The sequence below is a fragment of the Hyaena hyaena genome, unplaced genomic scaffold, assembly GCF_003009895.1.
Source record: "Hyaena hyaena isolate Hyena2069 unplaced genomic scaffold, ASM300989v1 scaffold_50, whole genome shotgun sequence".
NCBI classification, from domain to species: domain Eukaryota; kingdom Metazoa; phylum Chordata; class Mammalia; order Carnivora; family Hyaenidae; genus Hyaena; species Hyaena hyaena.
The window spans coordinates 689,954-716,895 of NW_024080682.1; the positions used below are offsets into that span (position 1 = coordinate 689,954).

The 26,942-nt window shown below is 50.4% G+C and overlaps 2 protein-coding genes across 2 annotated transcripts in view; both read right to left on the bottom strand.

Moving 5' to 3' along the window:
• The window catches only part of CRYGN (crystallin gamma N), an 18,012-nt gene extending 16,084 nt beyond the window's left edge, over nucleotides 1-1,928 (bottom strand). The window contains exon 1 of the mRNA XM_039230665.1: nucleotides 1,381-1,928. The gene's annotated coding sequence lies outside the window, so the exon portion shown is untranslated. The remainder of the gene's footprint in view (nucleotides 1-1,380) is intronic.
• Nucleotides 1,929-8,233: 6,305 nt separating this feature from the next.
• RHEB (Ras homolog, mTORC1 binding) overlaps nucleotides 8,234-26,942 on the bottom strand; it is a 41,780-nt gene continuing 23,071 nt past the window's right edge. Inside the window, exons 3-8 of the mRNA XM_039230751.1 lie at nucleotides 23,440-23,507; nucleotides 16,503-16,585; nucleotides 15,565-15,621; nucleotides 15,397-15,444; nucleotides 14,562-14,643; nucleotides 8,234-8,753 (exon numbers count right to left, since the gene is read on the bottom strand). Coding sequence (XP_039086682.1) covers nucleotides 8,661-8,753; nucleotides 14,562-14,643; nucleotides 15,397-15,444; nucleotides 15,565-15,621; nucleotides 16,503-16,585; nucleotides 23,440-23,507 — 431 coding nt within the window. The 3' untranslated portion in view covers nucleotides 8,234-8,660. The remainder of the gene's footprint in view (nucleotides 8,754-14,561; nucleotides 14,644-15,396; nucleotides 15,445-15,564; nucleotides 15,622-16,502; nucleotides 16,586-23,439; nucleotides 23,508-26,942) is intronic.

Genomic DNA, 26,942 nt, shown 5'->3' on the forward strand with positions numbered 1-26,942 from the left:
AGTAAAAAAATAAATAAAAATGAAAGTCCTGGGGCGCCTGGGCGGCTCAATCAGTTAAGCATCCGACTTGGGCTCAGGTCACGATCTCATGGTTTGTGGGTTCGAGCCCCATGTCGGGCTCTGTGCCGACAGCTCGGAGCCTGGAACCTGCTTTGGATTCTGTGACTTCCTCTCTCTCTGCCCCTCCCCCACTTGTGCTCTCTCTCTCTCTCTCTCAAATAATGAATAAACATTAAAAATATATATATTTTCTAAAGTGAAAGTCCCACGTTGCAGACTGGCCGTGTGGGAGGGTCCTAGGCAGCCCTAGGAGAGCATCACAATCTGGGGGGCTTGAAACGACAGGGACGTGCCCTCCCTCACAGTCCTGGAGGCCAGATGTCCACAGCCTTGGCTCCTTTTTGGAGGCTGCGAGGGAGAATGTTCTATGCTTCTGCTTTCTGGTGTGGCTGGGCTTGCGGCTGCTGCCTCCCTTCTCGGCCCCATGTCCGCGTGGCCTCCTGCCCTGCGTGATCTGACTCTCTGTATCCGAATTTCCTCTTCTTAGAAGGACGCCGGTTACTGGATTAGGACCCGCTTCCTCCGCCCCATTCAATCTGATGACATCTGCAAAGCTCCTATTTCCAAGCAAGGCCACGTTCACATCTACCCCTAATCAGGACTTCGATACAGCTTTTTGGAGGAAACGCTTCAACTTACAGTTGCCTCCGGATCCCTTGCAAAGTGGGAGGTAGGTCACCCCCTCCCCTCCGAGATCTGCAGGCGCCGGACTCCAGCCTGCACCCCTCATTCGCAGGTATCAGGGCCTGAGTCAGTGGGTCTCAAAATGTGGTCCCTGAACCGGCGGCGGCGGCGACAGCCCTGGACATTTGTTAGACACAGGATGTCTTGGGCTCCACCTTGGACCCACAGAGTCTGAGAAGCTCTAGGGTGAGGCCCCGTGTGGTTTATCCAGCCCTTCAGGTGGCTGAGGCCCACGTTCGAGAACCGCCGACCTGAGGTGGAGAGGCCTCCCCCTGGGCTTTGGTGGCGGAGGTCAGAGCATTCCCAACATTTTACAGCCTCATGTGACATTCCAGTTACAGGCATCGAAGAGGTTGTGCCCCTGAGCGGGTTTCTGTTACGGGATGACAAAAATCCCCGCATCAGCGCTGAGGAATGGAACCTACCCAGCTGTTCCGGGTGACTGCACGGGGCTGGCCCTCTGCGTGAAGCCTTTTAGGGAAAAGTTCCAGACTTACCAACCCCCCAGCCGAGCCCCATACAAAAGCCAGAGGTCCCTGTGTTGACCTACCTGGAATCATCGTTTGTCTGCAAAGACGGGGGCTGGGGCGGGGGGGTGGATAGGGAGATAAAGCAGGGCCCTGAACACGGACTCACCCTGTGGGAGCTGGTTTGTTCTGGAAGTCACATAGCAAGAGGTGCAGCGTCCCCCCCAGGGGCTGGGCCGGTCTTGGGCGGCAGGAAGAACTGGGTGAAAGGTCCTGATTGCCGAGGCAGGACTATTTCCAGAATCCTTTGCTGTTTCCTGAGAAACTTCCTATCTCAGAAATCTAAGCTAAGGCTGTGCTGAGGCTGTGCCAGCACGTGGGGGCTGGAGGGGCCTCGGACGCCTGTGTCCCGTGCGAGCCGCGTCTTCTCCTTGGAGGGTGCAGACCGAGGTCCCCACTGGGGATTCTGAGAGAGCAGGAGACCCCTCGGCAGGGCAGGCCACTCTCCGCTGCCCTGCGACAGGGGGTGACGGAGACCCAGCTCTGTGGGTCCCCACGGTGAACTGTGTGTCCTTTCTCAGCGCGGCGGGAGATCGGTGTGACCTTGACACCTTGGGCCAGACTGGGACCGAGTGGTTTTTTCAAATTTGGTAAACCTGTTTGTTGAGGTAACTGGTGACTTTCCGTCTCACCTTCCTGTTTATTTATTTATTTTGAGAGAGACCGACACAGCGTGAGCGGGGGAGGGGCAGAGAGAGAGGATGGGAGAGAATCCCAAGCAGGCTCCTCACTGTCAGCCGGAGGCGGGGCTCGATCTCACAAACTGTGAGACCAGGGCCTGAGCAGAAATCAAGAGCTGGACACTGAACCGCCCGAGCCCCCGGCGCCCCTCCACCTTGCCCCTCTGGGTGTGTGACGCCGCCGGAGCCCCGGAGCCCCACCCACTGCTGCCCCCTGCTGCAGGTGACACAGGGTGGTCCCTCAGGGAGCTCTACAAACAGCCGGACCCTGGCTGCGGGTAGAACGGGGGCAGCTGACGACTCTCAGGGCTGTGCACCTGTTAGGGCTTTGGGGACAGCCGAGGTTCTCATACTTGGGGCGTGACAATGGTCCCCGGCCGAGGAAGGTTTTAGGGACCAAAGAATCAAGACCAGAGAGCGTTTGGGAGCTGCCCAGGGACACGCGTTAGCTGCAGCCTCGGGACCAGGACTGCCCTGTTCTGGGCCTTAGTCCCGGGCTCCGCTGATCTGGGGTGCCTGCGCGAGTCGGGGTGTAGTGCAGACTAGTGGGCTAATTGCTGGGAGCGATCCCCGGGCCCTGGGTCCTTCCTGTGAAAACAGATGCCAAATCCGCTCTCAGCTTTCCAGCTGGGACTCCGGCACAGACCCCAGCCCCCGGCCACGCTGGGAAGTTATCAAAGGCACAGGAAGATAATAAAGAGGAACACAAAAGCTGGCTTCATGTAAACATGTTTGCTGAATGGAAAGCTTTGCCCTCTCAGAGGAGGGGAGGAGACGTGGAATGGTTCTGGAATCTCCGGAGGAATGCTTTGGAAGGAGTCCTGCCTTCAGCAGCCCCTATTAATATGCACAGCGGTCTTGGTGGACTGGGATCACCCAGGCAGCCAGAGGCCCCGCGCAAGCATGCACTCCCTCCCGGAAGGGCCTGGAAGGGCAGTGCCCATGAGGCTGCGTCAGGGGGGCCACACAGAAGTGTGCACACTTCCCGGGCGCGGCCGGAGCCCACAGGAGCCGGAAGCATTTTCCTGGAGTCCTGACTGAGCTCTCCAGGAATGGTTTGTTTGCTTCCATTTACCCGATAAACTGCAAGGCCGCGGTGTATATTCCGGGCCATCAGCCTGGCTTCCTGACGACGGGGTACCACCGTCTGCTGTGCGTAAGAACCATGGCAGAGGGCACCCTCCTTCCTCCTTACGGCCCCGTACTGGGTAGGCTCAGGAAGTGACTAAAAGCCATCCCAGTCCCAGTGTCCTGGGTGAATGGTGAGGAATTTCAACCACACCGCAGCAGACGTGGGCCGAATTCAAAGGGAACTTTCTAGAAGGCAGCCCTACAGAGAAGCTCACATACTCTTCTCTTCCCCCTGGTGAGGCTCCTCGCTACAGTGAAGGCCGTGCAGTAAAGGGCCTCAGAGAACCCAGTGAGGGCGCCGGCAAAAACTGTCTGCCCCAAATCGACTTTTCCAGAACTCTGGAAATCAAGATTCTCAGCCCAAGCGAGCTTTGTGGCATCAGCCCTCGCCTTCTGGCCAGCCCCGGACGCCAACTCCGCGTTGCCTTGAAGACTAGCGGCGGCAACTGGGTAAAACCCAGCAAACGTAGCAGCCCCTGGAAGGCTCACGATGGGGTTGGAGCTGTTTGGAAGCCCCATGCTCAGAAAACTCCTAGTTTGCCACATCCAGTCGTTCCCTGGAAAATTCCACCTGCAAAGCTAGTCTTTATTTGATCTGCCCGCTTTTCCCCAGGGTCTCTCTTTTTTTAAAAAAAATTTTTTTAAATGTTTTATTTATTTCTGAGAGAGAGAGAGAGAGACAGCATGAACAGGGGAGGGTTAGAGAGAGAGGGAGACACAGAATCTGAAACAGGCTCCAGGCTCTGAGCTGTCAGCACAGAGCCCGACGCGGGGCTCGAACCCACAAACCATGAATTCATGACCTGAGCCGAAGTCGGACGCTTAACCGACTGAGCCACCCAGGCATCCCTCCCCAGAGTTTCTTATCATATAACAATCAGTAGGCATTGACCTGACATTGGATGAAACAGCAAAGTAACAAAAGAGCGTCAAAAAAGAAAAAAAAGTTGGGAAATGAGATGTCCAAGGGGGACCTGAAAAGCACCTGGGAGCCCCAGAGAGTGCTGTGTGTGGAGCAGCATCTGCTCGTGAAAGAGCTCACCAAGATGGGTGGGAAAGGGCTGAAGCAGAGAGACTCTTCCCCCAGAACTCTGCATCCTACAAGGCCTTCCTGGAAAAATGAAGGAGATAAACAAAAACCCCAGAGAATTCACGGCTGGCAGACCCGCCTGCAGAAAGTGCCAGAGGGAATCTCCGGCTGGAGCGAGGTCAGCAGGTAACTAGAGCGGAACCCACGGGTCGTCACACAAGTTTTTGTCACTTTTTTCTCCTGTTTGATTTAAAAGATGACTTAATAGGGATGCCTGGGCGGCTCAGTCGGTTAAGCGTCCGACTTCGGCTCAGGTCATGATCTCGCGGTTCGTGGGTTCGAGCCCCACGTCAGGCTCTGTGCTGAGGGCTCAGAGCCTGAAGCCTGCTTCAGATTCTGTGTCTCCCTTTCTCTGCCCCTCCCCCGCTCGTGCTCTGTCTCTCAAAAATAAATGCTATAACACATTTTTTTAAATGTAAAAAAAATAAACGTTTTTTAAAAATTAAAAAAATAAACGCAGTAGCAAATTTGTTACTTTTATACAATGTATAAAGATGTAATTTGTATGACAAGTCCACAAATGGGGGGAGGGGACGGAGCTATATATAGGAGCCGATTTTTTTTTTTTTATTTTAAATGTTTTATTTCTAGGAGAGAGAGAGAGAGAGAGACAGCGTGAGCAGGGGAGGGGCAGAGAGAGAGGGAGACACAGACTGAAACAGGCTCCAGGCTCTGAGCTGTCAGCACAGAGCCCGACGCGGGGCTCGAACCCACGAACCGCGAGATCATGACCTAAGCGAAAGTCGGACGCTTAACCGACTAAGCCACCCAGGCGCCCCATATAGGAGCCAAATTCTTGTACCCTCTTGAAATTGGCATTAATCCAAACTAGATGTTAATTGAACTAAGATGTCAATTGTAATTCCTAGGGCAATCACTAAGAAAATCACACAAAGTGTAGTAACAAAAACGAGGAAATGAAGCTGGCGCCCTGGAAAATCTCTCTCGGCAGGCCCCGTGCTCAGAGGAGCTGGTGGGGGGGGGGTGTCAAGGGGCCTGGGACAGATCTGTCACCATCTCCGCCGCAGGCAGATTAGTCCGCGAACACGCAGGGAGTACGAGGATCCACAGTGACGGGTCGTGATGGGTGCCGTGCTGTGTGATGAAGCGTGAAGGACAGAGTCACGGGGAGGAGCCCACGCGGGGGCCTGGAGGGGGCGGGGTCGAGAGTCTGGGAACCATCGAGGCCAGAGTGACGACTGGAGAACGGCCTCGGTGGCAGACGACGCTGGGGAATGCGCCAGCTGGATGGTGCTAGGCTTCAAGCGTTGGGAGTTAGATTCTGGCATGGTTTTGATTAGAGAATTTTAAGGACGGAGTGACATAAAACAACGTGTTTTCACCAAGCTGACTTGGCGGGAGGCAGGAAGGCTTTGGAGGGCGTGCTACCTGCTGCAGGAAGTCGGTATGCAGGGGGGAGGGCCTGCACGGGAGTGGGGAGGGAAGAGGGAGAGGAGGGCACCCCCCACTTTCTAGCTTTAGTATCTAGCGGTCAGTCCTGTCTTTTCCTGAAATGGTCTAGAGGGAGGTGGGGGGAGAGGTTGGGGGAGGCCTGGGAGCCCCCCTCCTTTTTGGGGAAGATCAAGTATTCAATTTGCACATGAAACGTCTGAGATGCCTTGGAGACAAGGAAGCCAGGCCCACAGGTCTGGGCGGGAGGGGTGAGCTTCGGAGCCTTCTGGAAACTGCTAGTGAAATCTGTGCCTGCAGAAACCAGGGTGGGGGTGCAGGCAGGACAAGGGCCCACTGAGGTTTGGCCGAGAAGGGAGTCCAGACTCACGCCCACGGTGCGCTGGAGGGAAGCCAGGGGGACGTGGTTTCTCAGAAGCAGAGGGAAGGCTTGCAGAGATGTCATCCGCTGTGTCGGGGCTGCTGAAAGGCGGAGACAGACACCAGGAGCACCGCTGGGTGTGGGAACAAGGAGGTGACGCACCGCCTGGGCAAGAGCACGTGAGAGGCGAGGGGGAGACGTGGCGGCCTAGATGGGGTAAGTGGGTGGGCAATCTCGGTTTAGCAAAAGTCCATGACATTAATTTAAATGTGTAATGTGATTTTATTTTTTATTTATATATATTTTAAAGTTTTACTTATTTTGAGAGACGGCATAAGCGGGGGAGGGGCAGAGACAGAGAGAGAGAAACCCAAGCAGGCTCCGTGCTGTCGGCGTAGAGCCGGATGTGGGGCTTGAACTCACGAAATGTGAGATCATAACCTGAGCTGAAGCCAAGAGTTGGATGCTCAACCAACTGAGCCACCCAGGCGCCCCTGTAATGTGATTTCATAACCGTATTTATTGTGAGCTGCCAAACAGTTGTGAATACAGTTTTCTATTTGCACATACAGTACTTCAACGAATCTAAGACATTTTCACACCACTAAGAAATATGTGATCTTTTACAACACACTTGTGTTCCGGTTGTTAAGAGTCACTTGATTTCAGAAATGTTAAAACATATAAAAAAAGGGAGATGGGCAAGGAGGAGGGCACTTGTGGGGATGAGCACTGGGTGTTATATGGAAACCGACTTGACAATAAACTATTAAAAAAAAAAGCCTAGAAATGATTGTACATGGTGTTGAATAACAAAAAGTTTAAGTCACATCTGGCAGTTGCCACAATTCCTTCAGAAGCGCAGGTACCACGTTCGCGTCGAGGACACAAAACGGATTTGATTAGACATTAATCAATCGCTAACACTTTTCAGAGGGTTTCCTCCTCTAGGAGGGCGGGGCTTCTCTATGGGGCGGATTAAACCGGAACATCTGCACGAATAGGTACCCACCACCCACTGCTGTCCTCATGCTGCCCCACATCGGGACACACGACACCGACCAGTAAGGCGGCTGGGGGTCTGCGCAGGGGTTCAGAGCATGGGGTGCGGGACCGGCCTGTCCTGTCCCAGGTTGGAACGAGCTCCTCAATGGTGCGGATTTCCCTGCTGTGCTCGCGACACTTAGAACCGTCTCACTGTATGGGAGCCGGCGTTGAAATGAAACTCTGGAAAAATAACAGCAAACACCTAGCGACCAGGTGAACCGCACCCTGTGACAAGAGAGCTTGTGTCCAGCACGGACGTGCTGCTCCAAGTTCCCATTTTACACAGAAATTCCTTTTCAGGAATTTCACTGTGTCCGTATTTCATGCTGTCCCCACGCTGAGTGACCGTATATAACATAAGGCCCAAGAGTCAACCCTGCTAATAAGTAACAATGCTGTGTTGTCAAAAAACCCAACGCTGTTTACATATTAATGTTTTGTTAATACCTCCAGGCGACGGGGCAGCTGCTGGTGGAGCGGGAGGGGTGCGGTCGGGAGCTGAAGGAGGTTCATAAAAAATGTGTATTTTTTAATGTTTATTTTTGAGAACAGAGACAGTACAATCGTGGGAGGGGCAGACAGAGAGAGAGGGAGACACAGAGTCCGAAGCAGGCTCCAGGCTCTGAGCCGTCAGCAGAGCCCGACGCAGGGCCTGAACTCACGAACCCCAAGATCATGACCTGAGCCGAAGTCGGAGGCTTCACCGACAGCGCCACCCAGGCGCCCCCTGCTGGAGGTTCTAGAAGCCCCTCGTGCCACACTCACCGGCAATATTCTCCAGCCTTGTGACGACTCGGTGTGGTGGGGTGTGAATCAGACCCCGTCTGCGGTGGACATCGACTCCACACCAGGAGAAACAGGAAGTGACCCTAACTTCTCCTTTCCCTCAAGGAGCCAGCAGGCAAGGGCGAGCCAAGTGCGGAGAAGGCTGGGCCAGGTGCACCCCTGCGTGTACCCCGCTCAAGGTGGGTGCTCAGAGGGTGTGTGTGGGGGTCGCAGGCACTCCTGGGGACTGACCGCCTCACACACCCTCCATGGTCGCCCCCGTTCTTCCCAACTGCCCCCCCTACCCCTGCCCCCGGGTCAGCGGCCCTGAGGCTCCACTCACCTCCCCGGAGGCCACACCCTCCACCAGTTCCTGCCATCCAACCGGAGCCTTCCTCAAGGCCAAGGCCGGACCCCCCCCCCCCCACCCAGGAGGACAGGGTTTCCTTTAGAAGCTCCGCTGAGCAGCACCAGGGACTAAGGTTTGCAGCTATTTTATTTACAAGTATACATTTAACACAATGAAATAAACACTGATATATCCAGGCCTAGTTAATAGTAGTGTAACAATATGTATCATTTTGATGATTACATTATTTTAAACAACAAACTACACTGAAAAATTAATGCCGATAAAATTCTTGGTCATAATATTATTAAGAAATACAATATATAAATTGAAAATATGATTGCTTAAAATTTGAAAATGGAAGTGAACTCATTTGGACAGAGTCAGAGTTTAACATAATCTGAAAGGGGGGGCGGGGTGGGAAAAAGCTCTGACCCAAATGAAATCTTTCAGGTTAACAGAAGGAGAAAGAAGCTGAGTTTCTCTTGAGGGAGGCCGGGCAGTCTGCCTCTGCGGGGCGGACGGGCTCCCAGGGCCCTCAGGCTCCGCGGCGGGGTCACATCACCGAGCAGGAGGACTTCCCTTGTGACGCGGCCCCGTCGATTTTCTCTGCCTCCAAAATTATCCTTCTAAAGACGTCAACTGCAGTCTGAAAATCAACGAGAAAACCACAGCGTTAGTTTGATACGCTCCCCCCACCCCACGGCGCCCCTGCAGTCCCAGGGTCCGGTGCGGGCCCCTCCCCCCGCGGCTCGCATTCCCATCGGAAGGAAGGCGGCTGTCTCTGCGGTGCGTGCCCCTCCAGGGCTCCCACGGGCCCTAAGCTGGGGGGGGGGGGCTCTTCCCGCGCCTCACGAACCCTCCAGACCTCCGCCTCCCACTTCCTTAAAACGCACATCTTCGACTCGTAGGCACCCGTGTAATCATACAGGCCACCCTCGGGCCATAGGCCATATGCAAACCTGGAGTCAACCCCTCCCTTCCTTCACTGTGTCCGACGTCCCCCCTCCTTGCCCCCCAGACCTCCTCTCCTCCCGTGACCCGTGACTGGTCTTTCTCAGCCACAGCCTCTCAGCCCCGTGAGCGGCGCCAGGGCCCTTCACGAGGAGTCAGGTACCTGGGGCAGGGGATCCCCTCCTAGGCTGGACACCAGTCCCCCATGATAAGATGCCTTGAAGGGCAGCACCTAGACCTTGTCAACACTGAGTCCCCCCCCCAACACCCAATGTCAAGTACCCACTGTACCCATCTTCCTTCTCTCTTTCTCCCTCTCACCTTCCTCAATATCGCAAGCTCCACAATTCTCAGCCCCACAGGGACCAGCTTCCTGGATCCGAGGACATCCTGCTGTCCCTCGACCATGCCTGCCCCTCACTCTGTTCCCTGGCCAGCACCGACTCCGCAGCCCCCACCCCTTCTCGGCCCCCCTGGGACCCCGACTCCATAGGGGGCCCTCGGCGCCACCCACCAGCCCTACATTGCCCAGTCTAGTCACTACCCAGGTCATGCCTTGCCTTTGTCCTGGAATTTCTAGAGCCTTCTCCTCCGTTCTCACACTCCGCTGCTGTGTTTTACAGCTCCCTGGGAAAACGTGCGGCACTCAGGAGAGAACTCTACCTCCTCCGTCCGCCAGGCCGACCACCCTGAGTGTGGACGCATCTACTCTCGCCCCTTCTCTGCTGCCGCGGACGAGGTACCCCAACTTCATGAAAGCTGCCACACCCCCACCCTCTTCTCTAAACAAGGTCACCGGCAGCAGCCTTCCCCCTTTCCCACGACTGTACAAACATGATGTTTATTTCACCCTACAAAAATGCAGAGAAACGTCTGGAAAAACACGTGCCAGACTCTCACCAAATACAGTGCGCCTGGAATTTGGCTTTCTAGATAAATCTCAGGATTCTCCTTGATTATCTGTGTGATCTGACTCTGCGCAAGTAAATTCTCTTTCATCACGTCGCGCAAGTACAGCCGCCGGCCTCCAAGATAAATAAGCCAGGACCGCAAACCCTTCCCGCAGTTCAGGAACAGGCGTAGTGTTCTCACGGACTCGATCGCTTTTACCATTGAGCCCTTTGTTAACAAAATCCACTGAACTCTGCTTCTTAGGAACGTAAGACAAGTTACAAACGAGCTACGCTTGAAAATTCACCAATAAAGTACTTGAGCAGTTCACACGGGCTGATTTCTGGTCACGACTATTGGTATGCACGCGCGCGTTTTTCTTCTTTTAATTTTTACGTTTTTCTTCTTTTAATTTTTAAAAAATGTTTATTTTTGAGAGACAGACGGAGCAAGAGTGGAGGAGGGGCAGAGAGAGAGGGAGACACAGAATCTGAAGCAGCTCCAGGCTCTGAGCTGTCAGCACAGAGCCCGAGGTGGGGCTCAAACTCACGAACTGCGAGATCATGACCCGAGCTGAAGTTGGACACTTAACCGGCGGAGGCCCCCAGGTGCCCCTGTGTGTCTTTACTACACAGATTCCCTCCTGTTCTACAAGAAGAGCGTAAGCACTCTGGTACGTATGTGGGTTAGAATCACCCACACCTCCGACGGAAGGGATCAGAATCCGTCTGGGAGGGGAGAGGCTTGCCTGGCTTGGATCTCCTGATCTCAGCGCATTCCCAGACACTGTGGGCAAGGGCGTGAGAGACGTGACAGACAGGGGACCTATCTAGACAGGCCTTTCAGATAACTGAGGAAGACACAGGTTTCCCAAGGACTGCGTGTCATTGTCGTATTTACCCGCTTTGGATACAAGGATCTTCTGGCCTTAAGGGACTCACTCTGTGTCTAAGGCACCTGCAGGCTGGACAGCGGCGCCGGCACAGAACAGACGCGGTGAGCGGTTCGCTCCATCTCGGCTCTTCTCCGGCTCAAGACATCCGAGGCGGCCACATAGGACCCTGGCCTTGGTTTCCGTTTTCGACTAATGTCACACACGATTGATGCGTGTATCAAAGCCGGCGAGAAGAGCAGTAGTTGGCATCTTTTCTTTTTAACTTTAAGCCTTCAGCACAGTTCGTTTCTCTGGGTTCAAAAACCCCCCGGCCCCCTTCCACAGGAAACCGAGCTTGAGGGGCACCCCCCCTCTGGAATCACATTACGGAGCCTGAGCTACAGGGAAGTACGGCGTCAACCAGAGAGGAGGCCTGCACCCCGAAACCAAAGGGGAGCCTAAGAACACACGTCCAGCAAACCATTCTAGGTCGTTCTCAAGAAGAGCAGTGACCCCAGGGCAGCGGACCTTCCTGGGCGGTACCTCTTAATTGCACTGGTGCACAGGATACTGTGGGGACCGACGTGCTTGAGGTCGCTGGCAGGAACAACATACGCTGAATGTGGCACACGCTCCGTGTGGGGGTCATGCGAACAGGGACACGGTGCTGCTGCTCATGCGAGTTTAGGTATCGTGTCTGAGGCAACAAGTACTCTCGGAGCCTCCGATTCTCCCCAGCGAGGGAGGGATGTGAGCGAACAGCAGTGAGGTAGTTGGGGCCATCCCACCGCGCTCCCTGACTTCAAAATGCAGTTTTTAAAGGAGGTATAACTAACTTATGATGTTATATTAGCTTATTTTTATTTATTACAAAATTTTTTTTACGTCTTTATTTTATTTTGAGAGACAGAGACAGAGAGCAAGCGGGGGAGGGGCAGAGAGAGAGGGAGACATAGAATCGGAAGCAGACTCCAGGCTCTGAGCTGTCAGCACAGAGCCCGACGTGGGGCCTGAACCCACGGACTGTGAGATCATGACCTGAGCCAAAGTTGGACACCGAAGTGCCCCTGACGTTTTATATTAGTTTAAGGGGCCAACATAATGATGTGACTGTTGTGGATACTGAGAAACGATCACCCCAGTCAGTTATGTCCACTGCCTCAAGGTTACAACGGTTGTTCTTGTGAGAACCTTTACCAACTGCTCTCTCGGCTCTTGTAAAAAAAAAAAAATTTCTTTTTAACATTTATTTTTGAGAGATAGAGAGAGACAGAGTGTGAGCGGGGAGGGGCAGAGAGAGAGGGAGACACAGAATCAGAAGCAGGCTCCAGGCTCTGAGCTGTCAGCACAGAGCCCGATGTGGGGCCCAAACCCACGAGCTTGTGAGATCATGACCTGAGCTAAAGTCGGATGCTTAACCAACTGAGTCACCCAGGCGCCCCTCAGCAACCTTCAAATACAAACAAAAACACCACAGTATTGTTAACTGCGGTCATGCCCTCCATTACGCCCTAGGACTTACTGATCTTGTGAGTGGAAGTTTGGATCTTCTGACCACCTTCAAATTGTTGTCATGCGGATTTGCAAGCATAGAGAAAAATGAAACTGTAGAAAAATCACCTAGCCCCACCACTTAGGGTCAACAGATGCTAACAGCTGTATCTGCTCGCTCGCTCGCTCTCTCTGTCCATCCACCCAACCACCCCATGTGAAAGTAAGCTGCAGACATTAGGAGACTGGGGCCCTGAATACTTTGGTTTACATTTCTCAAGAATGTGGATATTCTCTTCATCATTCCAGTACCGCCGCTGCGTCTAAGGAAATGAACAGTATTTCCCTAAAGTATCCGCAACGTAATAAAATCTCTCCAATGGACCAAAAAGGTCTTTTACCTTCCAATCGAGACACAGCGTCTATTCCTCCCCCAAATGCTTTAACTTTTCTTTTAATGTTTGTTTACTTGAGAGAGAGAGAGAGAGAGAGAGAGAGAGAGAAATCGTGAACATGAGCAGGGAGGGGCGGAGAGAGAGAGGGGGACAGAGGATCCAAAGCGGGCTCTGAGCTGTCAGCACAGTCTGACGCAGGGCTTGAAATCACAGACGGTGAGATCATGACCTGACCTGAAATCAGATGCTTAACCTACTAAGATACCCAGGTGCCACCCCCACCCTTTTTTAGAGAGAGTGAGCTGGGGCAGGGGAGAGGGACAGAGAGTGAGAGACAGGGGGTTAGAAGGAGAGATGCTCAGCGTGAAGCCTGACTTGGGGATTGATCCCACAACCCTGGGATCATGACCTGAGCAGAAATCAAGACTTGGACGCTCAACTGACTGAGCCACCTAGGTGTCCCCCGCCCCTCACCAGAAAGCAGGGTATAGACAGAGAGGACCAAACGTGGGTTAGGTTTAAACTCTCCGAGCTCTTACACCGTATAAAGACAGTGACCTAAGAAAATGCATTTACGTCTTTGGACCTTAAACTCACTTCCAGAATGAGACATGCAACTAAATGATCTTAAGGACACGTAAGCCACCTAAGAAATGTTGGATTTCATTCCATTAGAAAAGGAAGGCATCTTTGGGGCACCTGGGGGACTCAGTCGGTGAAACATCCAACTTCAGCTCAGGTCATGATCTCCCAGTTTGTGGGTTCGAGTCCCGTGTCAGGCTCTGTGCTGACAGCTCAGAGCCTGGAATCTGCTTCAGATTCTGTGTCTCCCTCTGTCTCTGACCCTCCCCTGCTCATGCGGTCTCTCCTTCTCCGAAATAAATAAAACATTAAAAAAAAAAAAAAGTGGTGGAGGTGAGAGAAGGGGCGCCAGGCCCCCAGTTTCTGTGAGGAAACGACAGAAACAGACACCAACTGCTCTCATTTGCGGATCAAATGAAAGAACATGTTGAAAATACTTTCAAAACTGGAAAACACCAAGAGCTGCGGAACGCCGTATGAATGTAAACGGTTAATGAGAGGAAGGACAGTAGAGGTCCGAGGGGACACGAGTAGGGGGGCCATTGTGAGAGTGCCCGCTGTGTTCAAAGAGTGAGTGCAATAAATAAATGTTAAAAAAAATTAAAACAAAACAGGGCGCCTGGGTGGCTCAGTCAGTTAAGTGTCCAACTTCGGCTCAGGTCATGATCTCAGAGTTCGTGGGTTTGAGCCCTGCGTCGGGCTCTGTGCTGACAGTGTGGAGCCCGCTTGGGATTCTCTCTCTCCCCCTCTCTGTCCCTTACCTGCTACCATGCTCTCTCTAAAATAAACTAAAAAAAAAAAAAAAAAAAAAAAAAAAAAAAAAAAAAAAAAAACNAAAAAAAAAAAAAAAAAAAAAAAAAAAAGGAACATCTACAGGGCAGAAATTGGAAGAGAAGCTTGTAAAATGGTTTCCCCAATTTCTACATTAGCGACAACACCTCCAACCACTTCTGTCTCATCCGACAGAAAGAGAACGCAGCTGCTGGCACATTATCGCCAAAGTGACGTAAGATCCTTACTGTTTCTTTTCTGTATTATTTCTGGACCAGCCTTGAACACAGGGCAAAAATAATAACATTCATCCACGAACTAGTACTACTAACTCCTGTTTATCCTACAAATATTCTAGGTCCCGTCATAAGCGGAACACCACCAGCCACGGTGGAGAGGGGAAGGCAAGGACACAGGTGAGGCAGGAGCGGCACGGCTGGCGGGGCCACACGCCCGGGGCCGACGGACGCAGCACCGGGACCTTCTCCAGAACACGTACCTGATTTTCTTTAGCAGAAGATTCCAAAAAAGCTGCGTTCCAAGACTCTGCTAATGCTTTCCCTTCTTCATAACTGATCACCCTGAAGGAGAAAGAAGAGTCTACCTGAAGCACTTGGCTTTTTATAAAACATTTATAATCATTTATGACCCAGGCTCTACTCATAGCGATTGTTTTCCGTGTAAAGCAGAACACCCTCTGCTCAATACTCCCACCCAGCGTGTAACACACGGGGGCATTCTAAGCACGCCTGCATTGGGGAAGGGGACAGACTCGGCCCTCTGGGGTCACCCTTGCTTCCGCGAGCCCTCACGGTGGAGGACGCGACTGTGCATTCTGGTAACACTACTGCTCTTATGGGAGGCTAGGCTGTAAGCCCCCAGGGACAGGGCGACTCTGAAAGGGACAGGGTGTGGGCCTTCGGCCAGCGAGGCCCCTCCTCTCCAGATGAGGCTCCGCAGGACTGGCGTCCCTGTCCCTGCGCGCCGATCTAATGCCATCCGCGGCACGCAAAAAGTGCTCAATAAACGAGTGCCACGGTCATTTTCCAAGTCTGTTTCATATGAGATGGCTGGAGAACTCAGAGGCAATTTTCTATCCTGTTTGCTTCCACTTTTCCAGAGGAGATGCTTGTCCAGGCGGGGGGCGGGGGGTGGTGGGTGCGCGCTGTGGCTTTGCTTCTGTTTACACACAATCATGGCCACGTGTCTGAACACATAGATGCTACCGCTGAGACTAGTCTCGCCATGGGCACAAGAATTACAAAGCGACTTCGGTAACGGGACAGGCTTAGGCTTCATTTCGTAAAGCAGTTCACCGTTCGGAAGGTACACACCTTTCCATGTGTAGATCTTTCTTATTCCCAACCAGCATAATAGGTATTCTAGTGACGGAAAGAAAAAAAAAAAAGCCACGGTTAACTAGTCAGTGCCAGAACTGCCTGTTCACAAGCCACTAGTGTCATGAGTGTATCTAACAAAACAGAGAAACTGTTACTACTTACTGCACTTTCCCCACCATATCCAACAACTTGCCGTGAATAACTTTAATCACTTCAAAACTGGAAGACAAAAGCATGAAATCAGACCTCCATCTTAGCTGGTGCTTTTACATGTAGTTTTTAAATTTTTTAAAGGTTCATTTATTTCTGAGAGACAGAAAGAGACAGAGCATGAGCGAGGGAGGGTCAGAGAGAGAGGGAGACACAGAATCTGAAGCAGGCTCCAGGCTCTGAGCCTTCAGCACAGAGCCCGACGTGGGCCTCGAACCCACGGATCGTGAGATCATGACCTCAGCCAAAGTCGGATGCTCAACCGACTGAGGCCCCCAGGCGCCCCTAAATGCTTCTGATACAATGTTTCTGGTGGGAAAAGAAAGGAACGTCACTGACTCGCCACTGTGATAAGTGAACACAAGGAATTCCGAGGTTTCTTCCTACAAACCTCCTTTCACGCAAGCACGTGTCTGACACTGAGTAACCCTTGCTGAGAATATTCACGATGATGTACGTGAGGTATTAGATGGGAAGGTCTAACACTTGGCTGACAAATCACACACATGCAAGTTTTAAGCTCTGAATCATCCTCTGTAGGACGTTCTGTTGCCAGAGGGCCCTCGCAGTCGGCCCTGTTCCCCGTTAATGTGGCGGAAACGCACAGACAGTAAATCGATTTGTCTAGTGCCCGCTTCCATTAGCAGAAGGGCTCAGATCACCCGGGCAGCCGGAGGTGAGGAATACAGTTCTTCTTCTAGCAGGTGTAAGAGCACGTCCAGCGGGGCATTTTTTCCCTCGTTCCACATGTCAATCACTGAAACTCACTCGGCCTAGTAGGGCTGGTTGTTACTACAACCAAGTCCATCAATCCTTTAAACAGCGGAACACTGTCTATGCAGAGCAAACAGACTCGAGGCAAGCAGCGGGGGGTGGGAGAGAAATCCTACCTTTTGATTGATGTGACAGAATACACAAGAATATAACCATTAATATCTATGGAGTATGTCTGAGGAAAGATGGAGTATTCATCCTGTGGGAGAGAAAATAATTCCGTCTCAGTAAAGTCTTCATATAGCATAACCAGCAATCTCTACCCGAAGTTTTTCGCATGTTGCCTGGTCAAAGAACTCAAAGTAAACAAAAAGGAGATTAAGATATTATTCTGAGACAGAGCCGTACACACTTAAGACTTATTTAAGACTCGTTTGGGGGCTAATTGTTTTAAGCCGATATTCAAAAAACGCTTCTGGCTATTTGAAGGCTTTTGGGAAGAAGGCTAATAAATTCTGTGATTCCTGGGAGGGTGAGGAGTGTCAGGACCACAGGCCCCCCCCCCCATCTTACACGAGGCGAAAGGCACTAACGTTTCTTCTGCGGACAAGAAGTCCAGAATCTTAGATCTTGTGGGAAATTCCCGAGTGCCTCTGGCTGATTCCACAAATCTGTGTTTTCCGATCTAAAATTGTTAGTCATCACGACACCTGTTCCCGGCACGTGAGTCACAATGGCCCAAGTGCCTGTCTATTGGTCATTAGTGGGCCGCTCCCTGCACTTGGGAGGCTAAGAAAGGAGAAGAGGACCCAGACTCTAGACTCCGGGTACCCAGACCTCTGAGATCAGAGTTCTATACTGAGCAAGTTCAGGAAGTAATAACAAACGGGCACACTATGTGACAATGTAGCAGTGCCTGCTTTCAGAAAGCGGCTTTAGAAGACAAATATAAAAGCATTCTGAAGGTCTAATGTCAGTGCAGCCTGCCTCAGCGCACGCCGTCTGCTGCAAAATATTTTGTTCTCCATCGAAATATAATTGTAAACAAGCCGCGTACCCGAGCAAGCACTAGTATAGAAAGTCATGTCAGACAATCATTATATCAAGGTTATATCATTATATAGCTTTGCAGTTTCACAGGAGGGTTACAACTAATGTTCATGATGAGCCTGAATTATTATTTACCATGGTAAAGTGTCTTACTAATAATAAGTATCTTACTGAAATCTTAAAAAAGTAAGTTTTACTATCAGTTCTTGGATATCATCAATAGTAATCATTGATTAGAGATTAGTATTTCTTTTTTTTTTTTTTTATTTATTCCTAGGAGAGAGAGAGAGAGAGACAGCGTGAGCAGGGGAGGGTCAGAGAGAGAGGGAGTCACAGACTGAAACAGGCTCCAGGCTCAGAGCTGACAGTCAGCACAGAGCCCGAAGCGGGGCACAAACCCACGAACCGAGAGATCATGACCAAAGCGAAAGTCGGACGCTTAGCCGACTAAGCCACCCAGGCGCCCCTAGAGATTAGTATTTCTATATTAGAACCCTTACCACGTACACAAAGTAAAACCTTTGTTTCACGATTACTTTCGTATTAGTTTCACAAAGTCCAGTTCATTTTAGAAAAAAAAATTTTTTTTTTAATGTTTATTTTCAAGAGACAGAGTATGAGTGGGGGAGGGGCAGAGAGAAAAGTAGACACAGAATCTGAAGCAGGCTCCAGGCTCTGAGCTGTTGGCCCAGAGCCCAACATGGGGCTGGAACCCACAGACCGTGAGATCATGACCTGAGCTAAAATCAAGAGTCAGGGGGCGCCTGGGTGGCTTAGTCGGTTGAGCGTCCGACTTTCGCTTAGGTCATGATCTCGCGGTTGGTGGGTTCGAGCCCCGAGTTGGGCTCTGTGCTGACTGCCAGCTCGGAGCCTGGAGCCTGTTTCAGTCTGTGGCTCCCTCTCTCTCTGACCCTCCCCTGCTCACGCTGTCTCTCTCTCTCTCTCTCTCCTAGAAATAAATAAAAATAAAAAAAAATAAAAAAAAAATATCAAGAGTCAGACGCTTGACTGACTGAGCCACCCAGATGCCCTAGTCAGGTTCATTTTAGTGTTGAATTTTGAGAACACATTTTTGTCAATGGAATGATAGATCTTTTCACCCACATTAAAAACAACATTCCAAGTGATTCTAGTTACCAGCTGAGCTACAGTAAGTCCAAAGTTCGAATCACCTTTTCCCTGAAGAAAAGATGTTGAAATAAAAGAGTAATCACATGGGGTGTCTGCGTGGCTCAGTCGGTTAAGCGTCCGACTTCAGCTCAGGTCATGATCTCATGGTTTGTGGGTTTAAGCCCCACGTCAGGCTCTGTGCTGACAGCTCAGACCCTGGATCCTGCTTCGAATTCTGTGTCTCCCTTTCTCTCTGCCTCTCTCCTGCTTGAGCCTCTTTCTGTGTCTCTCTGTTAAAAGTAAATAAACATTAAAAAGAGAGGTTTAAAATAAGAAGAGAGTAATCACACACCAGAATCACAGTGCAAGGAACAACTCACTAAAAAGTGTACTGGAGGGAAAGGACCTCTGGCTCTAACAGAAACCAAAAAATAACAAAAAGGACAAAATTTCTAGGAAAAAACTTAAGAGAACAAAACCGTAGGGTCCATCTGAAGAAGATCTGAAAACACTCCCAAGAGATAAAGGACTTCAATAACTGCAACAGTGTACGGAGGTCCTCAGCAAGAGCGTGCAGGCATCTACCGGCTGATCAAATTAACGTTAACATGAGCTTTTCCGAGAAATAGCAATTGTAGAAGCAGGTGGGTGAAAACCACAACAGCTGCTTATTTTAAACCTAGAGGAAGTACTAGTTCAGGAGTGAATCTACAAGGACCCAGATAGACAAGGGGGTTAGTCTCATGCTAATACTGGCACTTCAGCTCAGTAAGGGCAAAGGGAACCTTCAATAAGACTGTCCAGGGAACAACAGCAGAAACATCTGGTGGTAAATGGCACAGTTGGATCTCTAACTCACCTTTGAGCAAAAACGCATTCCAGAGGAATTAAAGATTTAAAGATTAAACACTGCATGTACGTGCACAGTAGATGGGAGAATTGTTTAAGGCTAGTTATCAGTGGAGAAGAGAATCATAAATTCAACTATGTGAAAATGAGGAAGTTCTTCATGGCTAAGAACATTTCCCAAAAAAAACATAAACTGAAAACAAAACCTTGCAGCTCGGATCACCTAAACTGCGGATTTTCTTCCCATTAAGGGGTCCCTTAGTCCCATCGGCAACGACCATCCACCCAACAGAGGAAGGGCAAAGTACACGGACAGGATAAATTCCCAGACAAGGAAACACACATCCTCCAACCGGAGAACAAGCTCATATCCTTTCAGAGTAAGGAAAATGCTTAACAGTAAAAGGGTCCTGTGCACTATTTTTCACCTAGCGGACTGGCGAGTAACAAGACGTGAAAATGCACTGTGCTGATGAGTGTGTGGGCGAACAGGCACTCGCTCCTTGCTGGGGAGAAGGCAAGCGGCCACCCTATGATCCAGGGACCCCACAGCCACATGTCCTCGCGTGCGCGTGCGCACACACACACAGAGGCCACAATGACGCAAGCAAGACACGGCCCGCAGCACTGCTCGCGGCATCAGGACCGGAAATGCCCTACTTGCTGGTCAACAGTTAAAGAGCACTGCATCCAAATGACATGCTGTGCGGCCATTCGGAGGGAAAAGGGGGCCACAGGTACCCCCATGGAGTCACCTCCAAGATGGAGACACAGAGATAGTCACTCTCTGGGTAAAAGAGAAAAAATAAAACTATGTCTGTATGTTCCTGTACACAGCATCTGTGGAGCAAATACCAGAAACTGGTCACGGGGCGGTTCCCGGAGGGGTGGCGCTTACGCAGCCTCAGCCGGAAGGACCCAAGTGTTACTACTTACCTTTCGGAGTGACTTCCGCTCTGTAACACAGGCATTCATTACTATTTCTGAAAAACCAGACTTACGTACATAATACTTGTTTTTTCTAAAAGGAGGATTTGACATCATAAATATGACCATCACTGGGGCACCTGGGTGGCTCAGTCGGTTAAGCATCCGACTTCAGCTCAGGTCATAATCTTGCGGTCCATGGGTTTGAGCCCCGTGTCAGGCTCTGTGCTGACAGCTCAGAGCCTGGAGCTGCTTCAGATTCGGTTTCTCCCTCTCTCTCTGCCCCTCCCCCGCTCATGCACGGTCTCTCAAAAATGAATAAATGTTAAAAAAAAAAAGTTTAAAAAACCCCCACAACTGTCACTGATTCACCTGTCACGGAGTCTACTTCAATCAGGCCCGAACAAAGTATTTCATGCCAAATAAAAACCATCACCTTGTATTTAACCATGTTCTTCACCTCCCCTTGCTGGCAACAAAACCAGCTGCGACATGAACTACCAAGTAGACAGGACTTGCTGTGACAGTGTTACTCTTAAAACGTGTCAACCGGCGAACACGCTGTGGATTCCGTTTGAAGACACTGCCCTCTCATCACCTCCCCCTACCATGGGCACTCTTCGCCCCAGCCCCACACCTGCCCGCAGGAATCCAGTTTGAGAACAGCGGTGAACGTGTTGTGTCGTGTCCTCCCGCTGCCACAGAGCACGGTGTCCGTGGTGTTAGAGCCGCAGCAAAGGAAACGCGCGAGCCGTATCCTCAGGAACCATCGATACTCACACACCCTTTAATTTCAGAGTCTCCCAACGGAATGTAGCCTTGAAGAAGCACGGATTATTTGAGGCAGCCAGATCTGGATCTGCTCTGGGCAGAAATTCTCTAAATATTCTGATCTGGCAGGAACAGACCCCGAGGGGCGAGAGAGGCGGAGCTAGCTGGTCACAGACCCTGCTCTCGCCCCCCCCCCCCCCACTCACTCCCCGAGACCTCTGATCTTTTTGGGGCCATTCTTTACCACTCTGTCATTAAAATAGTTATAGGCATGTGATGCCCCAGCGTACGGGTGTGCTTCAGAGCCAAGCAGAAGCCCGTAGGACACATCTTCTATTCTGAGGAGTCAACAGAAAGAAATCTCTAGAAGAATGTTCTCAAGGAAGGCGCTACTACAAGTAGAAGCTACGCCTGCACTCCTCCCACTCAGGGTCGCGGTAACAGCACGCCAGGCCCTGCTTTGGTCTTAGCAGCATCTAAGGTCTACAAATAAGGACCAGATCTTCTGGAAGCCAGTAAATCTAACCTTAACCCTAACCCTAAACCACACAACAATCCCGTGAAGGCAGGCACTACAAGATTATCCGTTTATGGATGAAGAATCTGAGGTCTAGAAAAGTTCATTAACTTTCTCAAGGTCAATAGGTTAGTAAGAGAAAAAAAAAAAAAAAAGAATCTTGGTAAAGTCAGAGGCCCACTATGAACAATGTGGCTGTTACTTCCTCATCCAGGACATGATCCGGTAACACCTGCTGTTCTAGCATCATTATTACCACGGCTCTCTCCCCTCTTAATCGTTTTGGGCAATAAATTATACCAGTCACCTTAACCATGAAAGATACAAACCCTAAGAATTGAAAGCAATGTCCGACCCCAGAGACTCTTCTACGGTAACTTCTCAGATTAGCTGCAATCTCTGGGTCATGACTCCCCTTTGGAGACTTCTGCCCCTCTTTCTCCCTTGGGCTCCCAACTCCCCCTTGGTCACTGGGCAGGTACCCCGCAGAGTCAAGGGCCAGGATGGTGCTGCTCTAAGGCCACCATCGTGAGGTCTGAGGATGAAAGACCAGCATACCCATGACCGAGGGGTGTGTAGGGTAAACAAGAGAGTTGCACGGTGAACCTCTGGGACACACACATTTGATTTATTTTCCTTGAAGCTTCCAGAATTGAATCTCCAGGGCTTCTCTGGTACTCAAGCCATTCAATACAGCTATTCTCTTGCTTCACTAGGGGGCTACACTTTGCTTCTAGGTTCACTTCGAAACATCAAGGTGGGGAGGGGGTTCATTCCAAACCCGCAGGACGGGCCACATCATTCTAGGTCTATCTCCATCTCCCCAGGCTCCAGAAAAAAAGCCTCCGTTTAACAGGGCAGACCAGGTTACACACACTACACGCGCCCTCCTCCAAGTCTGATCCTGTCAAGTGTAAGACACGAAGCCAGACTCAGAGACTGACATCCCAGCCTCTTGAAGCTCCCACTCCAGGCAACTGTAATAGATCCAGCCCAACAGGATGGCTTCTAGTAAAAGCTGGACCGGGTGCCACGGAAATGGGAGAAGTTCAGCCGCCAGGGCTTGGGACTCTCTCGGAGAAACTTCAAGTTCACTAACTTCTTTCACCCACTGCTTCTGGTCAATTGCCCTGGCCATCCTTCCCCAAATCTCTGCTATATTAACCCGTGGATACCTTTTTTGGGGTTGCTTAATCTTTGGCAATTACTTATTGCCTAACATATAAAGTTAACACTCTTTAAGCTGGTAATCATGTAATCCATCTATAAATCAGTCCATTTCTGCCCTACAGCTTTCTCATGCCTTTCTCCTGGAAAAGACTTACTTCTGTTTTTTTTTTTTTTTAGTTTTTTTATATGTTTTTATTTATTTTTGAGAGAGAGGGAGAGTGAGTGGGGGAGGGGTGGAGAGAGGGGGAGACACATAATTCGAAGCAGGCTCCAGGTTCTGAGCTGTCAGCACAGAGCCTGACGCAGGGCTCGAACTCGTGAACCACGAGATCATGACATGAGCTGCAGTCAGACACTCAACCAACTGAACCACCCAGGTGCCCCTACTTTTGTCCTTAATGTAGAAAATGTATTAGAAAGGAAGGAAAAGTACAAACAGGATTCCGACACAGGATGCAAGTTTAGAAAATAGAAATACGCTACCCTACGATAAATATGAAACTTCCTGTGAGTGCGTTTAACACAATTCTAAAGTAGAAAAACAAGTTAATGATTTGGGATAACTGCCACAAACGTCTTAGCAGACAGCCTGCTAATATTCAGGCACACATAAACCACAGGGGGTTTCTTGGCATCGCTGCTGTGTTTAAGGATCAATGACAGGGCCAAGACTGCTCGACAAAGGACAGCGGAAGACGAGTCTGAGACACCAGACTTACTTGTCCAGCTGTGTCGACAAGCTGAAGATGATATTCTTGTCCGTTGACTGTGATCAATTTTGTGAAAGCTACAGGGGAAAAAGGGAATGAAAAGATTAGTAAAAGGAACAGACTTTAGATCGCTTGAGGCTTGAACACTGACAACCAATTAAGAAGAGTCCCTAATCATTTTATAAAAAGACCCCATAAAACAAAATGGAACAGATCGGAGTTCATAGCTTCTTCCCTCTTCCATTATTTAACTAACAGACACTGGCTGACTCAAGCGTCGGTACACCTTGAATCTTGTTCCAAAAAACTGAAATTAGGCAACAATTCACATCCTATAGAAGTCATCTGACTGCTCTGTGGCTTACTCCTTCCTCTGTGAAAAGCAGAAATATATTACATAAAGTTTGAGGTCTAGAAGGTACCCAAAGCACAAAACCTTTCATTAATTTATAGAAGTCTGATGTCAGAGCACAGAGAGCTAAAATTAGCTGAAGTGTTAAGAATGTCCAGTACATAAAAAAAAAATTTAACAATTTTATTGACACCAAACAGCAATGGAAGAGGTGTTCTGCGTGGAGCCATCATTCCCACTTAGCTTAAGCATCTGAGCCATGTGTGACAACTTCTCCTCCCTACCAAGGGGGGAGAAACCAGACTCCCAATAACTTCCGGAGAAATCAATTCGGAATTCTAAGGAGCCAGACTTCAAACGAATGTAGACCGAAGAGGAAAGAACTGTTCACAGTCACAGAATCCTGAAGAGTCACCATCTGGAACCCTGACAGCGGAACGGAACGTCTTCCTTTTGCAGCCCCGGTCCCCGCCACCGTCACTCAAGACGAGTCCTCGGACCTCCTGGCGGGCCACGCGGCTGGACCAGAGCCGGGCAGCGGAATCTGTCCCTTGCACGGCTGGGAGGGGACCCATGGCTGCCCACTTTATCCCACTGCCTGAAGCCCAAGCAGACACAGGAAAACTATGAGAGAGAACTTGGAAGTGACAAGGGGGACAGAGAAGAGACCTTCTCTGGAGGAGCTGTCCCACGGGGAGAAAAGGACATTTGTGCTGGCATCGTACTCCCCTACAGCAAACACGGGTGCTGGAACCGGGGGAATAAAAACCACAGACCGGGCCACCCACACCAGCTGCCACATTCCCCCCCCCCCCCCACTTTTGTGGAGACTACCACTTTAAGGAATAATTCAACTGGATGAAAACCGAATCTAAATTATTTCAAGATACGGAGTACCCAACACAACGTGCTTCATCAATTTCATTGTCTTTTTCTCCCATCTTGTAACTTCTCTGAACATGGGGTGCACCTGGCGTTGACTGCTTTTGATCACTGTCAGCCAGGGGGCAGTGGTGACACTCCTGTGTGGAAACCCGCCACTGACACCTTAGCAAGATGAAGAAGTGCATTCAAGACGATGAAACTTATGTAAGAAACAGCGGGGAGCAATCAAACAACGAACCTTCAATTAGAACTAAGTGATTGTGGTTATGAAGTGTAATTATTAGGACAAGCCCACTGAAACAAAACATCACTCGTTCACGCAAGAGCTATTTCTTAGATACCTATGATCACCATGAGCACTGTTCTGGGAGCTTGAAATACTGCAGCTGACCTCAGTGTGCTTACAGCCCCAGAGAAGGAAGGGAGATGCTGTGAGGCATTGTCTTTGGGAGAAGAGCATCCGGAGGTCAAAGAGCAAGTGACAAAGCCCGGTGAGAAAAAGCAAGGTCAGCACAGCAGAAGCGGAGTGCGTGCTGGGCAGGCAATCAGGTTGGGAGGAGGCAGAAGGCCTTTTAGGAGATGTGAGGACTTCAGGGTTTTATTCGAAGTGTGCTGGGGAACCAAGAGTTCTGAAGCAGGGGGGTAACTTGGTCTGATGTATAGTTTAAAGAGATCGCTTTGGCTATGCTGTGAAGAAGAGAAGCATGGACCATGGACACTAGTGGGAGCCTATAACACGGTGTTTAAATTGACTCGGGATCAGAAGGCAACGACGGTGGTCTGGGAGCAGGGAGGGAAAGAAGAGCTGTGAGCCATGGCGGAAATCTGGGTGTAGTTCAAAGGAGCCAAAAGGATTAAAAACATTTTTTTACGGTTTATTTTTGAGAGCAAGCGCGCGAGTGAGCACAAGTGGGGGAGAGGCAGAGAGAGAGGGAGACACAGAATCCGAAGCAGGCTCCAGGCTGTCAGCACAGAGCCCGACACGGGGCCCGAACTCATCATGAACCCAGAGATCGTCACCTAAGTCGAAGTCAGACACTCAACCGACCGAGCCAACGGGGCGCCCTGAGCCACAAGGAGCTCTGAGTGGAAGGAGGGTGTGAGAAAATGGAGGAGTGGGAGGACTCCAGAGTGTTTGGCTTGAGCCAGGAGATGCACGAATTGCCATTTAGCAATTCAGGAAAGCCTGGGGGAGGGGCACTGCAGATGGGGGAGGAAGGGAACAAAGAAGACCACCTCCAAGGGGAAACCCGGGCAGCTAAACAGAAATGCACAGAGTCTGGGAGAGGGTAGGACTGGGGGGGGGGGGGGGTCTTGTGAGACAAGCAACTTCCTGGGGAGAAGGGAAGATCACTGGCTGTCAAGTATAGAGAAAGCCAGTGCCTGACTTCAGAGCCCAGGGGCCTCCTCTACCGCCAGGTCAGGAAGATGAAGACTCCGCCAAGGAGACGGGAGAGATATTGGCCATGAGGTTAAGAGTAAAAAGGGAGGTCAGGTAATTGTACAGAAGATAAAAGAAATAAAATGATTAATGTTTTGGTATATTCTTGCACACAAAAAGGATGTAAATCCTCCCACACGCAGCAGTAAAATGAAATCGAGGCCTTTCCATCTGTCAAGGAAAACAGCCTCTTCTTATTACTATAGAAAAAAAGGAAGTGTAATAAGAGATCTGTCGGTTCCACAAACTAGGAACCAATTCTTCTATGCACTCTGTCCAACCCTGTGTAGCAGCGGAAAGCTGGCTTCCCCGTGGTGTCACTTTTCTCGAACCCTCTCCCCCCGCCCCTTTCCAATCACTAGAGAAATGAACCCACTTTCCAAACGCAAATCCTGAAATTCCCCTAAGCAGGCTAAGAGTTACTTACTCGGACAGCCTCCTAATGAGCAAAGGGGATAGGTTTCTAAAATTTGGAATTCACAATGTAAGATTTGTGTTACTGAAGTGTATCGCAGTCTCCTAATTTATGTCCTGCCGAGAAGCCTACCCACCGTGGGATGCTAGAAGGTGCGGCTGCAAAACCCCTAATGAGAGCGGCCCAGTTCTCTGGGCTTTATTAACGCACTGAGAGCAACACCTGGAGATTGCAGAAGTTGTAAACTGCTGCTCTTCCTCTGATTGATAAGCCACCCCTACTGGTTAAATTTCACCAGAGCAATTTAGTTTGTATGGAGTTGTTAGATTAACAGCCTGGTAGACAAGATACACAGTAGCTCTGGCATGAAAATTTCCCCAAGCTGGAAAATCCATGGTTTTGTTGATGTTATTCTCCTG